Source organism: Hirundo rustica, chromosome 5, assembly GCF_015227805.2.
Source record: "Hirundo rustica isolate bHirRus1 chromosome 5, bHirRus1.pri.v3, whole genome shotgun sequence".
Lineage (NCBI taxonomy): Eukaryota > Metazoa > Chordata > Aves > Passeriformes > Hirundinidae > Hirundo > Hirundo rustica.
In genome coordinates, this window is record NC_053454.1 from 59,274,698 (window position 1) to 59,293,050 (window position 18,353).

Here is an 18,353-nt window from a genome sequence, read left to right on the forward strand (position 1 = left end):
GGATTTTGTAGAATATGAAATATCATGCTAAAGAAATACCTGTGGCAAAAACCTACTAATCAGCATCTGCTGTATTATTTAAATGCACATGTCATCCTCCAAAACCTGTCAGAGCTGCATGTGACAAGTTCAACCATGATTATATTTCACTGGGCAGTATGAGGAGGTGCTATCTCTGCACATGAAAAATATTTGGAGTATTAGGGGTTTTGCTTCTTTCTTCCATCTCTCCATGGAAATACTATATCAAGGTCCACTATACATCTAATAGTCATGGTTATGTAGCTGTATTGCAATATATCATATTAGTATTTCCAGAACATAAAATATCTAGCGATTAAATGTATTGAAACATTGGTCTTGGTTTTTACATACACCATCAGCTATCAAGAATGAGCCTTAAGTCCTTTTGAAGAAATGCTGGATAGAGGAAGGAGGAACCAAGAACCAGAATACTTTGAACAAGCACATGGGGTGCATGAGTGGGCAGCGGTGGTAGAGGGGTCATACAAATACAAATCATTGCAGTATTCATTAATTTTCAGTTGTAACCTTTTGAACAGTTTGGGTGGCATTCTATCAATTTTAGAAAATTATCCAAGAGCTGAACAGCATTTGAATCAGTCTAAGTTTATTTTACAGTCTAGAACATTTAGGTTCAGTAGAAAAACACTCTTAAGTAGAAGATGAATCTGAGAAGAGCCACCTAATTAGTTCTCTAACACACACTCCACTGATGATTCAGTTGATTGACTACAGAAAGCAGCATCTTTCAAGTGCCGAAAATTTTGTAAATCCAAAGGCATCAAAGGAAAATTACGGAACCTATCTCACCGGTTTTGTACCTTTTCACCTTGGAGCTTCAAGAATCAGACAAATGCTTCATGCACGTGAACAAGAGAGAAATCTTTCTAATCCCTTCATAAGAGAGGAGGGAAGACCGCAGTTTTTGCTACACAGTAATGTATTTCAAGAAAATGTATGACAAATTAAAGGAAGCACACTAGCATTTATGTTTTATGGATGTGCACTCAATTCATCCATGCCCCTTTGAGATTTAGGCACAGAGAGAGAGCCCTTCTAGAAAAAAATGCTTGCTTCAGGGGTGACATCAGCATCCCCATGCAAAAGTTTTTTCTCAGAACTGCATGTGAGCACCTCCAACATCCTGATGTCACTCATTTAGACGGGAGAACAGAAAGAGAACTTCTCTCTTTCGGCTGGTTTAATTACCCCGACAGGATGCCAGGCCAGACGAGATGGTGCTTCCAGGTTCACTGTACTGTATGCATTTCTGATAAATGGGAAAAGAATAGATGACCTGGCAGAAGGCTCAGACAATAACATGTGATTTACAGGACATGAATGCAGCTACTATAAGATTTATCTGACAGCCCTCTCCGATAGTGGACTGTTGAGTATCCGATGGAATGATTTCTAGTCTGGAAAGTCTGCTACTGAGTAGCCATACACATTATTTATTTATTAGATGTTTTGGGTTGAAACCATTTTTAAATGATGCACTTCACAATGCTCAGCCATAAATTCCGTTTTAAACCCTAGAAGGGAGGTAGTGTTATTGGAATGTGTGTCAGACTGAATTAGGATGAGCAACACAACGCTTTTATAAAGTGGCCTTGAATGCAACGTCGATTCCTTCAAAAATGATATTAATGTCAAATAAGCAGGAACACTTCGCAGTAATATTAAATGAAAGATTCTTTATGTTTTGATAGATTTATAGAAATGTAAGTACACACACAGAGACACGTTTCAAAATGTAGCGTGTCTATCAAAAAACACAACTGTTTTTGTCTTAGAAAAAGCCTTTTGTCTGTGTCTCAAACCACCTGTTTCTCTTTTCACCTTGTGTTAAACAGAAAGCAATATATCAACATGCAAACACAAAAGCATTAAATAAGGGTCTTTTTCCATATGCCTAAATATATGAATTTTAAACGAGAAAAGAAATTAACCAGGTGTCACGAATAGTTTCAGAGAATTGTACCTCTTGATGTTTTAAAAAAATTACTTCACCCATTAAAGAGCTTTATTTTCACAATTTTATGGGAAAAAAAAGGGGGGTATTATTATTCCATTTACCACTTCTGAGGAAGAAAAATATAATTCAGCCACAGATCTAAATGAACATCAGAAAAATGTCAGATGCCTCAGAAAAACAATCCAAGTACTTACATCATATCTACAACGTTTAAAATGAATTTTGAGGTTATCACAAAAAACACCAAAGATTAATCAGAGCAATCTTTCAATTTCATAAAATGATGGCTGACAAATTTGTGAAGTTTTAAATCAAATTTGCAGATACTTACTTCATAACCATGCCACATTATTTATGTGATTAAAAACTGTTTTTTGACCTGATCTTTTGATCTTTGGCACTGCATCCTCTCCATCTCCTCTTAAAAATTAATTAAAATTTTAGCAAAAGGATATCACTTCATTTCCCACCCTATCTTGCAGGGGGAAAAAAGAAAATAAAAAGAAGGGGGGAAAAAAAGAAAAAATCAATCAAGCTCAACCCCATCTCCTCCCAGTATCTGTAAAATGTCGACTTGAAATTCAATTTCATATCTCTCAAGCTTTCATGTAGCAAAAGACAGTTCACTTCTTAACAAAATAAATCACTTCTGTGATTGCCATGCTGACCTCTTTGAATTAGGAAAATTCAAAGTGAAAAATGCAATTATCACCCCAGAACAATCTGTATACATCTGGAGCTAATTTTAGATTCATTTCTCACATCATTTTTCATATTCTGCCAAAAATTACAGCTGCTATGTAACTTTAAAAAGACTTTGAGGTCTTTGTGACTTTACTGGTTTATTTCTACTACTCCACAAAAAACCACCTCAGCCCATGCAACTTGCACTGCTGAGCAATCACCGTAGCTTCAATTTGATTAGATTAGCATTAAGTGGCATTGTGACACGTATGACAAATAGATGCATTAGAGCACGTCATTTATTCCTTATCCTTTCCACTTCCCAAAACCAAACAAGTGGCGTACAGTACAGAGCACAACACGATTTTAAGAAAGATTAGATTACCTTACCCCCAAAAAATTGGAAAGGTCAAGCACTAATTATTGATGCAAGAAGCATGGATACCAAAACTAATTTTTTTCAATGGTAATACTGAGTTGTCAGACACATATTTAATACCTGGATTAATTTTTACTTGAACACATTCCTGAATGAACAGTAAAATTTGTTATATGGAATTCTCAGCAGCAAAGATTCTTCTATAATTTAAATCAGCTGCAAGTTCATATTCTAGAAGCTGTGAACAATGTCCACTTCCAGTATTGCCATATGTAAAATAACAATCTCTAAATTCCAAAAGTTCCATAAAGAATATTAAATTCCTTGTGGGGTAAAATGATACTGTATTTCCTGAGGAAGATGGAAAACTAGATGAGCAAAGTTCTGGTTACATTCATTAATAATAACTTCACTGGAAAGCATAACTACTCCTCACTAGTTCATTGTAAAATCTATTAGGTGTAATCTCCAGAAGTAATTGTTCTTATTGCACTTTATTGACAATGTAGACTATCGATTTTTCACACCTTCTATGATTCTTTCATTTGTATTCATGAAATGTCTATCAGCACACTCTAAATAAATTTGGCAATATAGGCACTAAAACGAATAAATCGATGTGAAGAAACATTAATTTTGCATTATCCTTATTCGTCAGGCAAGCAAACCAGAGGGGTTGTAAATGAAGGTCAAAGGTTTTGAAATGGGTCAGAACCCTTGACCTCTAGACCAATACCATTCCCATTAAAAAAGGCTATTTTAAAGTTTTAAGTAGGGGAATTTACTACCAGAAAGGTATAATTTTAAGGCACCAAAAGAAAGGCTCAATAAAAACAGTCTTCCATTTAATTACAAAAAAAAACCAAAAAAAAAACAAACAAAAAAAAAAACTCCAAAAAATCCAATTAATACAGCATACACAATTTTAACAAAGTTCCTTAGGCTCTGTCTCTTTTCCAACCACAGGAACAGGCAGTTCTCAAGTCCTTACATACCTAAAATCACTTTGCCTTTAAGAAGGTATAATGTCCCAAACTGCTGACAACTAGGGTTGCTTTCTTAAATTTTTCTCCAATCCTTAGTACTTGTCAAATCAATTAGGAATGACAGGGTTTAAAAAGTATTTATCACTCATTGCATAACCTCTACACAAAAGGAAAAATTCTATTTATCCCAGAGGATTCAGCACGTCAAGATGCAGGAATCAATCTGTTTCTTTAACTTTAATATTTATTGATCCTATCTCATCTTACAAAAATGAGAGCACAGAATTACCATCTTCAAGGTTATGTAAATGCTCAATAGCAAGGTAACAAAAACGCCACTTGAACAGACACAATCACTATGTTGGTTTTTTTAATCAAAAGGCCTTGTACCTTATCTTTTTACCTATTACACATGAACCTAAATTAAAAGTAAAATTTAAAGTAAAATTTTATCTGTAATTTCCATTGTGTTCAAACAGATCAATTTCAGACATTGTTACTTAAACCTCACCTGAGAGCAAAGGAGCATCACCAGCTCCACAACTGAACTGCTAGATTTCATGCACACAAGACCTACAAAAGGAAAAAAAAAAAAAAATACATAAATGCATGCTTATATGGAACCAGCACAAACTATTTTGACAAACAAAAGAAAACTGAAATTTTCATGCCACTTCCAGTTCAATTTCCTACTTTCTCAGCACAAAACAAAAGTACCGTACGTGAGGCGGAAATAATAAATTCCATGCCTTGCATCTAAAAGAAGCAGCTAATAGTAATTCTTACCCCCATTACTCAGTTTCATAAACGTTTGTATGTCAAAATGATCAGAAGTGTGGTTAACATATGTTATATTAATCCACTGTATCTACATTTTGCTATTTCTCGAAGGATTGGGTCATTATATATGCAGAGAGGGAAATGGCTTTATGACCTCTGCTTTCTCCATTGCGCGTTCTCCTTTCAGCCCCCAGCTATCAATCAAGTTTCCATTTTGTTTCATGGCAGCAGACATCCCAAACACTCTTATTAGTACTTTGACCCTTAACCCCATACTAAACCTAAGCAGAAGTGCAAGCAGTAACCTATTATATATTTTCAGTTGTTTACAAACTAATTTGAGTATTATTATTGTATTCACATTTTGTTCTCTGTCAGTCTGTAACTGGAATTTAGAACCAAAAATTGGTTTTCTCCGTTTATTTTTGTCTAGACAGTTCATACACCCCCAGTGATTATCCTGCTTTTTTTTTTGCTCATCCAATTTATGAAATACTCATCTATCCATGCATATAATTATACTACAGCTGAAATACTTTGAACCTGATTTTCTTGTATCTTCAGAGAAAAAAAAAAGTAACTAAAATGGTATATCTTTAGTTCCTTAGAAAATAAAGCTTTGAAAAAAAGTGCTTTTCTGTTTTTTCTTATTGAATGAATAAAATAAACTTGTTCACACAGCAGCTTCCATTAAAACGTTTAACAGCTAAAATGATGCCCACATGCATAAACAAAAGTAGAATCCCATCTTTTTGGGTCTCACAGAAAGCAATTTATACACTTCTTCCTTCCATTTCTTCTTACCTCATATGGAAAGCAAGCTAAACTCCTAACTAAATAACTTTAATTTGTGAAGTTGAATAAAGTCTCAATTTTTGTCTCAATCAGCAGTCTTCAGCGAAACACCTATCAGCATTTGATAGTCTAACTGTGTTTCTGACAATGCTCATATTCAGCACTACAAACAGGATGACTCTACTAATCCAAGAAATGAGTAGTTTCAAAAACATTTTTAAAAGAACTTTAATTCCCTAGGTAGAAACTAAATCTGTTAGTGCAAACACAGCTCATGTGCGAGTGATCAGCTCAAGTAAAGCAACCAGGGGAGTCTATCATGAGTGCACTGGAAGCTGCAACAAGCTCTCCTTGTCACTTCTTGAACAGGACAAAACCTAAAAATTTCACTCTAAAAATCAGTGGACAAAGCAATTTATATGATACAGCCAAATTTTGAGGAAACTGAAAAACTGGTGTTGCACTGCTAAATTCAGTTTTCCAATATGCAATTTTTTTTTTTTTTTTTAATTGAGGACATTAATGTCTGCATTGCAGACATCCTAGCCTCATTTTAAGCAGGGAGAAACCCACCAGTAGAAAGAAAACTTCATCACCTCAATCTCAACCATTTCATGCCAATCTTCCACCAAGAAGATCAAGGATCACTGCAGTGCACAGGAATTCTCATCTTCTCAGATGTCCCAGAGAATTCTCCTCCACACTGACAACTGTATGACCCCCTTCCAGTGAGAAACCAAAAAGCCAGCAGCAGACTCACGCGTGAGAGACAGACCAGAACCCCCTCCACTGGCACAGTTCCCCAAGAACCCTTCCGTTACAACGTCCCAGTAAAGGTGTCACGTCTTTGTACCCAACTCACCCCACTATATACTTTACAAAGTGCTGACCCTGACACCAAAATTTCTCTTAGAGCTCACAAAACACGTTTTGTACACCAGCTTCTATAGGACAAATGGCCAGGAGAGTTGGAAAACAAAGGAAGATAGACACAAGAGGTAGCAGAGATTGCAAAGGTGAGGGGATAGTGACCTCAGAGGGCTAAAGACAGAAGGAAGAGGAGGCAGTGAAATCCACTGGACAGCACTGTTTTGGAAGGCAAGAAGACAGCTTCTAAATAAAGAAAATTTCAGTCTCCAAGGTAAAACAAAGAACACAACCCCCCCCCCTTTTTAAAATGGAAACTTACTTGTACCTTCTATCAGCAACTCCTGCCCATGGCTGCCCAAAAGAGTCCGAGAAAGAAAAGGAGCAAAATCCACAAAAATCTCTCTCAGAAGTGGGGCAGCTTTTTCCAAAGCATGCTCAAGCCTGTCTGTAATACTAGTAGAGAGATACGTGTGATTAGCAATAAAAGAAGGAAGTCACTGAAATTTTGTAAAAAGGAATTTAGAATTTCGACAATGTTTAAGTGAAATACATGTATAAGAAGGAATTAGTTATCCAACACTCAATATTTTCCCAAACCTTCATTAGTTATTGAAAATCAGCAAAAGGACATTCTTAAGTTACGTGGTATCCGAATATCAATCGTAATATCAATAACATGAGCCACAGCACAGCTGTTCAGATCAATTGGAGAAGTTACCTCATATTGGAGGCAGAATCCTCAGGCACTGAAGAAACTGCAGGAACAGATGGCAATTTTGAATTAGATGATCCCCTTCCTACAAGAGAAAGTAATAATAAACAAATTATATAAGAAAACATTCCAGGGATTAAAAAAACAGGCCAGAAACTTGAGTTTGAGCTCGGAGAAACCATGGTTTTCAAGCATTGTGTGAGGACTGGATGAAACCCTTCCACCTCTTTGTACCTCAAGTATTTTATTTGTCCATAGGAGTCCTATTTACTTGCATTCATATTTACCAGGTATGTCATGGCAATTTTTGAAAGTGTTGCTTTAGCAGGGACAGAAAGTAATTTAAGGAACCATTGTAGTTTGTTTTGAAGGAAATCAGACTAAGCTGCAGTGATTCCTTCTGGTTTTATAAGCCAGGATCCTCTCTGAACAAATTTTCTAACATTTAAAACCCTAGAAGAGGATACAAACAACATCGTGTATCTTTAATATCCCTATAGTACACTTATATATATAATAATACTAATATACAGCCAAATGGGAATGGTTTAAAGCTGCCTCTTTTGGTTAGTGGAAGTGTTCAGCTAATTTCAAGTAACTTGCACAGAAAACCCTTAATATTTTTTTCTAAAATTAAAAAAAAAATTGCATCCAAATCATGCAGAAAACAATGAGTGGGTTTTTTCAAGAGTCAGGCTTAAATTTTCACAAAACTGAGACTGACAGAGGCAGCTATGATAAAATTTTCCCTTGCACTGCTGGTGTCATTAGCATGATGGCAGTGGTATAACCTCATTTATGAGTTATTAACTTTGCCACATCAATTATTCAAAGGTTGATAGGGAAGACTGGGTCATTTATGTATCCTACACTTTAAGGAAAAAAAAAAAAAAAAAGCAGTTGTGTTATGTCAAATTGACACTACATGGCTCTCATCAGCACAGGAGGAATCTGTAAATATTAAATTCTGCTGTTCAGTATATAAAGAGAAATACAACCTCCATAGTGCAGTATGGATTGGTATTAGCAATGATGAACAGGGGGCAAGCAAGACAGCCAGAGACTTCACAGATATTTTCTGCCAGGATAGGAATGGTGACTCACAAATCTTACACTGCATTCCAAGCTATAGAGAGGAATGAATCTTAGCAGACAGGTTTCTGTGCATTTCCCAGGAGCATGACTGCTCCCAGTCCATCTGCAATCCTATCTCTTTCCACCCCGAGACCCTGTCCTATTCTCTTTTCTCTCACCTTGCCAGTTGCAGATTTTTATGCTGCTGGAAAGGAGGGGAGGAGGGAAAAAAAAAAAAAAAAAAAGCCAGAAATAAGAGAGTTTAATCATTTTCATTTTAGTTCTCACATCTAACTCAGCAAAGACATGACCCTTCTTGGAACTGTAGCTATAGAAAAAATTCTGATGGTCCCACCCACAATGGCGTTTGTTAATTCAGTTAAATGCAGCCTGTCTGGAAATCAGCTGCTGAGATCTTGAATCTATCTACCAAAATGTGTCAATTGCAACTTTTCAAAGACTTTGCTACTTGACTGAAGTGAAATGAAGATTTGGAAAGAGATGGCCAAGACAGATCTCTGAGATAGTGAATTTATTTCTCCTGTCCAATTTCAAACATCTTCTCCAAAACTCTGGCACAGAAAGCTTCCTCCAAGGAATATCAACGGTTTCTGATGGGTGAGGGTTTTTTCGGTTTTCTATCCAGAGATGGTGGTTTTCTCCAATCTAGTTTCAAAGGCAGCACAGAAACTAATAAAATAAACTAGAATATCATAACCATGAAACATTTTGCTCTCATTTCTTTTTCTTTCTTCAGATATAGGAGATATCTTTTTGACTGTGATTCATTTGTGCTTTTCATAAATTCAACTTGAAGCTCTTATGTTGACTGCTGTATGGGTATGATAGAACCAGAAGGAAAGTGAGTGGCACATACAGAATGAAGGATAAGAAAGTGGTGAAAAAAGTTCCAGCTGAAAGCAAAGTGAAAAGTGAACCTTCTGGGTACTGTATCCTAAATAGTTTATCTAATAAAGACTAATAAAATGTATACTCCTATAAGTTTCAATGGTGATGGCAAGATTCTATAAATGCTCTCAATATCTTCACGGATATAATTAATTTTTTTTTCAACAGCTGGTTTTCTGTGGTGAGACCACCGAAAAGTATTTTGGGTATTCCCAACAGAAAAGCTGTCAAATGATGTGCCAAAAATCAGAACACAGCCTCCTGCACAGAAAAACAAAGCCCACATAAGGCAACAAAGCCACATGATTCAGTGGTTTGACAGATACTTAATAGCTACAATATTTTTTTTTCCTAATTAAGACTTTAAAACTACATTTATAATGAAGACTTTAAAACTACAGTCATTTGAGGAACTTTATATTTAAATAATTTGACTAGAATACCCATCTTTCTCCCTAAAGCCCAACATCCCTATTCTCACTTACCGAGTCCCTCTAACTTAAAAATACTCTGAAGTCCACGTGTCCAGAAGTGGATTTACAGACACACACTGCCCATAAAGGGAAATCAGCACACTGATCTGGGTAATCCAACATAGTACCAAAGTGAAATGGCACACAGAGCCTTCAAAATAAGAAAGTCCTCTCAACACACAAGTTGTGGAAGCAGCATGTCTTGATACAGAAATGCTCACACGCTTTTTGCCACATCTAAAATCTGTCACCAGTAATCCACTACTCATTGGGCATGGTTGTATAGTCAATAATATATACAACTAAATTCCTACGCTATTAAAGCAAAGATCAGGATAAAATAAGACTTAACAGTGAAGCATAGCAGCATGAGTTTTTAAATTTAACGGGATGAAAATAATTCTGTGCAGCATTTGGGCCATCAGCAAAATGACTGCAGGTAAAATTAGGGAGAAAATAAAGTCAAGGGAAACATCTGCAAGGACAATGAGACGGCATAATAGACATCACAAGGCTAATAAAGAAACATAGTCTAGGGTAACTTGACTTTTTTGCTGTTTGTTTTATTTTGTTGGGATGGGCTGGGGCTTTTTTGGCTTTCCATTTTTTTCAACAAAACTGGTAAAAGTATTTTGAGTGGGAGGTAAAGGAAATTGCTGACAACACAAGACACGATTATTTTTTCTTCTAGAAATAAAGAAAACTGCACAAAACAGATTAAGTATAAATTTAAAACTCTATGAAATTTTAAGTAAGAACCAACTTTCAAAAATAGACATAACAGAAAAAGCACTGATAATTTGAGTTTAACAAAGCATAAGGCAGGCATCTATATAAAGTGATACTCTTTTTGAAGATTACATAAGGATATTTATGGTCTGAATTTCTTCATGCTTATCAACACCTAAAACCACATTCCAAACTCAGATATATTTCACTAAAAGGGGTGAATCTCTAGATTTATCCCAGCTGAGAATTTCAGGGTTCTTTCAATGGGATTAGGCATAGTGATCTTTGCACGCAGATTTTGTTTTGTGAAAGTACATTCTTTACTTTATTTAACTCAGCGGTAGCTTTTTATTACACTTTTTTTCCGCTTTTAGTGAAAAAGATGAAAATACTTCAGTAGCATATTTTCATCCACAACACACATGTGGGTAAGTGCAGTAGCTACTTCAAACATGTGGAACTAAACAGACTTATCTCTTCCTTATCCTTTCACTGATAAACTGGCTCCTTCAAACTGACAGTTTTACAGACATTTGCAAGAACATAAAAGAAAATGCAAATAGATCATCTGTCTAGCACCCTTACAGTGAAACCTTATTGTTTATTCAAGGTCCCCAAGGGTCTAAACAAATAGTGTCTCGAGCAATAAAATATTGTTAAAAAAGATGTGCAAGATCCTCATGCTTTTGCATGTACACTTACAAAGCGCACTTGGCAATGCACAAGCAGTACACGATAATTTATTTTGTGAGGAGGTGGAGGTGAGGTATTAAAAAAAAAAAAAAAAAAAAAAACAACAGGGTTGCATTAAATAACCATACCTCTTAATTTTGTACAACAGACCCACCCTACATAAATGCACCAGTGCCCTTGGTGGAAGAGGTACCTAGTAAAATAATGAGCTCATTCAAATATACACTTCCGGGGCTGGAAGTGCACAATGCAAGACTACAATGAAAGGTTTTACAAGCTAATATAAGGGAGCTGTTACATAAACACATCTGTAGGCTAAACCAAAACAGATTTCATGAAACAATGGTGAAAACTTCTTTTAAGAGAAGTGGCTTTAAAACAGCTTTTATACTGACACAGTATGAAGCCATTTCTACTGCATATCATCAGAATCTGAGATTTTTTTAAAGTGTCATTCTGCTTTGATAACCAGCCTTCAACTATTGTCACCATTAACTTGGAATTCTCTTTGAAATAATTACTATAATCCAGTGAATTGCTTGAACAACCTCTGCACTGATGGTAACTCACTTCATGATCATTTTTCTTACTTTAGCTTGTCTCCTGCTAATTTATTTTATTGCATGACTTCAAGTTCATTTTCACCTATGTATAAAAATCAATGAATACCATTCATCTTTGCAAAACAAGCCAACTGTCGCAGAAAATTTGCATTTTCTATGTATTAGACTGGAATTCAGGAGTCACAACTCCGTTTTTATCTGCTGTTATTGCTTATCCTCGTGTTTCTTCCAAGCATTCACTTCTTTTTTCATCTCACCCTTTGACATGTCCTTGTTTACAACTTCACAGTTTGGGGAACAGCTCACCCAGAAAAGGAAAAATCCTGTAACTAACTCTGTGTGGCTCAGAGGCAAAACAAGTGAAACTCAAAGAACTTCAAGTCGGAAGGGGAGAGGCAAGCAACAGAAACAGAATGGAACTTCTCAGTGTTTTTCTACATTCAGAACGTCAGAAAGGACAAAAGACAATTCACTCCTGCTTCCCTCAGCCTTTTCATACCCCCCTTCATAAAAATTGTATTTGAACAACCATTTGGAAACCGAATAGTGAAAGCCTCGAGATTGCATTCTTTGGAGTGAAACACTAATAAAACACATGTGAAATCAGTCAAGTACATAAACAGAGAAACTCAGAGCATTAGAGAAAACAGTGGGAGTGCAAACTGCAAAACATTTTAAAAAAATTCTCACCACTTCAGAACATTGTGACTGTAATGGAAACATTTAAAAGGAAAACTAACTGACAAACAAAAATACAGACACCCCACTGGCATGCTCACTACAGCTCAGGCAGCTCTGCCAAGTCCTGCCTGTCCAAATATTAGTCTTGTCCTAGCAGTAGCCCTTCCTGAACACAGCATGTGTAAAACCTCTGCGTCACATCGCACATTCAGCCTCTGAGAGACAACCCAGGGAAGAAACAGCTCCAGTGAATTCACCCTTCTTACATTACTGCTTAGCAAATATGCTCTTTTGTTCAATGCCACCCTCGGCAGTAGGCATTGAACGGTAGCTCAAGATGGGCCACCAGGTTTATCTCCTCCCCTCATTTCCAAGATGACAGCAAACCAATAACCCAACTACCAGCCACAGCAGAAACAGACTGATGGGAAAGTTCAGATCACAGGGGGCACGTTTGTATTCAGGAAAGGCTTTCTGTATTATGCAATATTCTGCAGATTGAATGAGTAAAGGTGAACAAACTTCCACAAAAGCCGTGTCTGAGGCCAAAACATGTTTCCACTTTTTTAATGTCACAATCTGTGATATGGGAGCATCTTTAAGCCTCAAATATCTGAGATGTTCACAACCCTTGATCTACAGGCAAGATGCAAACTGCAGGAAAAATTATTGGGATGGAGCCTGATGAATTCTGAGCAAACACAAATGGTAATGGAGACATCTGGAACCACAAAGAGTAATATTTCAACACAAATCCTATGTCAGCCAAGCAATTCTGACATCACATCTACAGGCTGATCACATACCATATAACACTAATTCCCAAACTGAGTGTTTGTACACATTACTATTAGAACACTATCACCTACTATTTAATCTTATTTCAATGTTTGCATACCACTTTCAGCCCTGTTTTGGACTAAATCTGCTCCAGTCTTCATCATAAAGCATTAGGTGTTTACATATTTTACATACTATATATTATATATATTAAAAGTAATTATATATAATTACATTATGCATGTTATCATTTTTTAAATGTATCAAACAAATGTATATAAAACTCACTTTAAAAAATACCATCTGAGATGTGGTTTTTAATGTAGGAATTATGTTTAACAGCCTTCACACCAAACATGACATATCCCCAAATTTATATTCACTACAAAAGCCCCTAATCTCAGCACTTTTTTTTTTTTTAAAGTTTAATTTATTTCATAATTAAAAAAGTAAACAGACTTATACTGAGTGTTAGCTGGAAAAATGAGAACAATGCATTGATTCTCTGCTGCACGAAAATAAAAACTAGTGAAAGAATATGTGATTTAATCTCAGAGGAAAATTACATTAATTATATTTTGATTTTATAGGAAGCTTATTTATTGCTACTTCCATCCTCTAATAAAAAACAAATTAAGGCCTTATAGATAACTTGATTTCAAACTTAAATGTGTGCAATTTACATGAGCAACACTGGATGCAAACCACTCCAAATTCTGCAAGATTTTTGTTTCCATGCCATTATTTCACAGAGGGGAAAAAGGAACAGTCTCATGTTTTAATCTGTTTAAAGCATGATTTCATTTATCCCTTTACTTTTTCTTTTAATTAATTATATTGCCAGTCTAAACATGTCTATTTTTAATCCTGATTAGTTTCTTTTTATGCATATCAGTTCAGATTACACGTCCAATTTTTGCCAAAACTTCCAGACATGATGGAAGTTACAAACTACATTAGTATTGTTTATTGTCTGGATTTCTCATACATTCTATGGGCACAGGAGCACTGATTTTTTTCTGCTTTACATTCCTAAAAGACTGACTAAATCTGAAAATCAATGTTCAACTGTTTTCTTTTTATTATAAGCAAGTGAATACCTACTAAGGAAACCGTAATAATTAAGCCCACAACTAAGCCAGGTAAATAAGTCAAAAGTTAACAAATTAGCAATTATTTTAAACTATTTCAACGCAGGTGAAGTTTCTACTATTTTTAAAACAAGATTAGCTCTTGGAGTCAATCCTCCCCAAAGAATTTTGACATTTCAAAATACAGCTAATTCCGTACTTCAAATATTACTCCTACACTAATAAAGTGCTACCTCCTGCAGTTTTGGTGGCAAAAGGGATTCTCCCTCTCACAAAGAGTTAAGAGCACATTATATTTCAATAGCTCTTCTTTTCCTTTGGAATGACACGAGCAAAACCTTTTAAATTTTCCTCCAGAAATGGAATGGGCAGTTGAAGATGGGAACAAATACCTCCCAGACACACGAGTGAGAGAGGACACGGTAACAGACCACATTTTTTCTCCCCAGTCCTTGCAGTTTGGACGTAAGTTCATAAAACCAGGAAGCACGAAAGTCAAACATTGAAAAAAAAAAACCACCAATAATCAGGCGTAGCTTGAGATTTCCTTGATTAAGATCCGAATCACTTCTAAGTCTTGAAGTCAAACTTCATGGGCACAAAGATCCTACACAGCCTTGTGATTCAGACATGGCTAAGTAGAAAAGCATGCCTTTGACACAGCACTTAAGGTTAAACATCATTTATCTCACACAGAACAACCGGAGAGACCAAGGGTTCAAAGGAACACTTGCTTATAAACAACCTACTCAATTTTGTCCCCACTGAAAAAACTGTCCAAAGCAATTAGTTTAGCATCAACACTGAATTTGACCTCAGGTTATTGGAAACACTTGGATATAATTTCCAGTTCTACTTAGTACTAACACATATACTCTTGCTCAAACACCCCAGAATTTATAAATAAGCTTACACTTTACATTATTAATCTGTAATAAAAAATACTCTTTAGAATACACCATATTTATACTAAGTACATGTTAATATGGCATGATTGCTCTATTGAAGAAGTGACAATCTTGAAATTAAGATTAAATGTTGCTCAGACATTTGCATTTGATACAAAATTGGGGTTTTTTTGATAATACAGTACTACTTTTGTAATTTCTTCTTTATATTATCGGCATTCAGAGTGAATGATGATGTAGAGAGAAGCAACAGAAGGAGTGTTGGTATTCAGGTTGTTTAATTTAACCCTTACTTACCAGGAGATTCTCCTGACAAATCTGGGGCCTGGGCTGAATCTACAGAAGAAACCACACTGACAGCATTTGCAGGAGCACCAATAGCAGCTGCAGAAGAAGAAATGCTTGATTTCTTTGTTGGTACAACAACACTCCTAGGTGAAGACAAAAAGTCAGTAAAAGTTAGTATATCATACTGTATGTGAATGCCCACACTACTGTGATCCCTTTTCATACATCTAGCACTTCCACGTCCTGCAAAAGCCCCTTTGCTTCCCTACTTTCTTTCTCGATCATCTTCTGCAGGCCACCTTAACCTAAGGACACTTCCCTTGTTGATGGTAGGCTCTTTTAAGCTACACTTTAATATCTCATCCACTTCCACAGAACCCTTGACTAAAAGCACAAAGTTAGCAGATCACCAGGAAAAATGTTCCACAAGGAGGCTTTTCTTTACACTTTAACTTTTCCCAAGATTCGCTTTTAAACTTCAGGCAGCTATTTACAAAAGATACTGCAGTATTCAACTTCAAGGTGAATTACCAATGCTGAAGGATGCATTGATAGTCTTTTACTCCAGGTATTCTAATGCAGAACAGGAGACCGATGGAAAAAGGATATATCATAGCTAAAAGCATCTTAAGACATCTGCATGCACATACAAACGTTCACACATCTCAAAAACACGGCTAAGGCATGAATTTAAGTCTATCTTGCCAATCAAGTTTTATTTATATAACGAATCAAAACATTCCTTGGGGTTAAGAGAGAACCTCCATCTTTTATACAAGCTAAATGTCAGGCCTTATAGTCAGCATTAAAGACTACATCACAGGAAAAGATGCAAAGTGACAAGTTAGGCACGGAAATTTATCTGACATGTTACAAAGACACGTATTTATGCTATACCAATTTCAATTAAATTGTAGTACTTCATTCCAAATACCTAAAAGGCCTTGTTAAGCATACGTTAAAGGCACTTTTAATTGCAAGTTAGCTCCATAAACATGCAAAACCCCAGCTAATGAGGTAAAGAGTACGGCTGATATATAATGTACTCCCACTGCAGCGCTTACTTTTAATTACCTGGTGTTAACCATAAGCCGAAAATCTTCAACATTCAATTTATTTAATCACATCTTTTGTTGACAGTAATACAACTACACACTGAAAGTATTCCCTTAATAGCTTTAAAATATTCATTTTCTAAATAAAGTAACTCAGAAACTTGACCTAAATTCAGGTGTGAGAACAACCAAAGAAGTTCTCTCAAATATTTCTAGAAGAGTCCTTGCTGGAATGGGGAAAGGAGGACTGTATTTGACTCCCCTCCTCAGTCACAGGATGTCAAAGGATGTCACAGAAGCTAGACCATGTTACTGATTAAATCAGCCCTCCTCAATGGCCAGAGTAGGCAGGCACCATACTTGGAGGCAGTACATGTCACCATGTCACATCATTATAAGGGTGACTGCTAATGTTAACTAGTCACTAAAAAAATAGAAGCAACAACACCTGAGCCCCAAGTCAAGATATTGTGCCTAAACCATGAATTTTGCTCATATGTGCATGTCTGTTTCCCTGAAAAACGAACAATGGGCTAAGAAATAAATCACATATTTAGAGCATTTTTTAAATTATTGTCACGTTGCCAATTAATTTTGTACCACCCAGGTATAAGAAGGGGATCTCTCAAGATTCTGTGACATTGACTGCCTTGAAATTGTTCCTACTATGCTATAACACACATTCAAACACCTGGAAGGGGTTAGGAAATGCATACAAGTTTACAGAATACAAATGCACCCACACACAGTAAACTTTGGGACATTTCTCCAACCTTCACAATTCAGCACTGAAACCCAGTCATTTTACTGTATAGATATCCAACTCAAGAAGTACTAATCAATAATATTAAACCCAAAACTGTATAACTTCTCATTATAAATATCTCTCTATTCAGGTGGACTCCATTAGATCTCTGTGCATGATCTGGAAAAAATTCTTTGCACACCCACCAAGTTACAGAAATACAGAAATAATCATCCATTTGCTGCTAACTAATACAGACACAATTATATTGGATATGATAGACTGGATTTGGGAGAATGTTTAGTGACAAATTTCAGTGCACATACACATGGAAGTTGTGCACACATAGGTTGTGCCTGTTCAAACTTACATGAATCATGTAAATAATTTTAAATTGGAAAACATCGAATTACCATAAGAGTAAAAACAAGTCCTTTAGAGAAGCTTTCTGTTTCCAGGGCTAACATTGACTCAGAACTTCCTCAAAACATCAAATCAGGATAAGTGTGTTCTGTGAATGCCTATGAATGTTTTGATTTTATTCTCTGACTCTACTAAGGGCCCCAGGAACTACAAAACAGGTGGCACTTAAGTCATAAAGAACACGCCAGAACCACACCTTAAAAAACCAAAATACATACATGGCAGAATTTTGACCTAATTTAATATTAGAAAATACTTATTTCAGATGAAAATCAAGAAGTGAACATGCTGGGAGGATCAAGAAGAGGTTCTACAAGAGGAGTAAGCTTTAGCACTACTAAAAGCAGCTCCTCACAGGGCAAGTGACAGCTCTGGAGCTGCACAGGAGCAAGGGCGGCTGTGTGCGGACAGAACTGTTACCTTAACAGTGCTCATCTGCAGCCAGCAACGAGGGCAGGCAAAAGGAATCCCAGCTCCAACAGCCTTCTGGCACAACACTATAGATTATCATCCCTTCCTGTAAACTCCTATTGACCTTCAGTGTGCTTAAGTGGAGCTGCACTGAGGGAGTAGTTTCAGCAAGTTGTCAGACACTCCAGCTACTCAAGGAGAGGTGCATTCAAGCAAAGGAATTAAGACTTTGTTGGGTTTTTCCCCCTGGGGTGCAACAGACAGCAGTAAATGACCAGAACAGTCCTTTCTGCCTTTTCAGATATTTTCTCTACCACCTCAC

At 36.3% G+C, this 18,353-nt stretch overlaps 1 protein-coding gene across 6 annotated transcripts in view; it reads right to left on the minus strand.

The window, feature by feature from the left end:
- LRBA (LPS responsive beige-like anchor protein) overlaps positions 1-18,353 on the minus strand; it is a 366,633-nt gene that overhangs the window by 262,289 nt on the left and 85,991 nt on the right. For 4 of the 6 annotated variants that reach the window (XM_040065849.2, XM_040065847.2, XM_040065852.2 and 1 more), the window contains exons 31-34: positions 15,407-15,540; positions 7,215-7,293; positions 6,816-6,949; positions 4,563-4,624 (exon numbers count right to left, since the gene is read on the minus strand). In XM_040065849.2, coding sequence (XP_039921783.1) covers positions 4,563-4,624; positions 6,816-6,949; positions 7,215-7,293; positions 15,407-15,540 — 409 coding nt within the window. The remainder of the gene's footprint in view (positions 1-4,562; positions 4,625-6,815; positions 6,950-7,214; positions 7,294-15,406; positions 15,541-18,353) is intronic. The other 2 variants (XM_040065850.2, XM_040065848.2) reach the window with 1 other exon arrangement.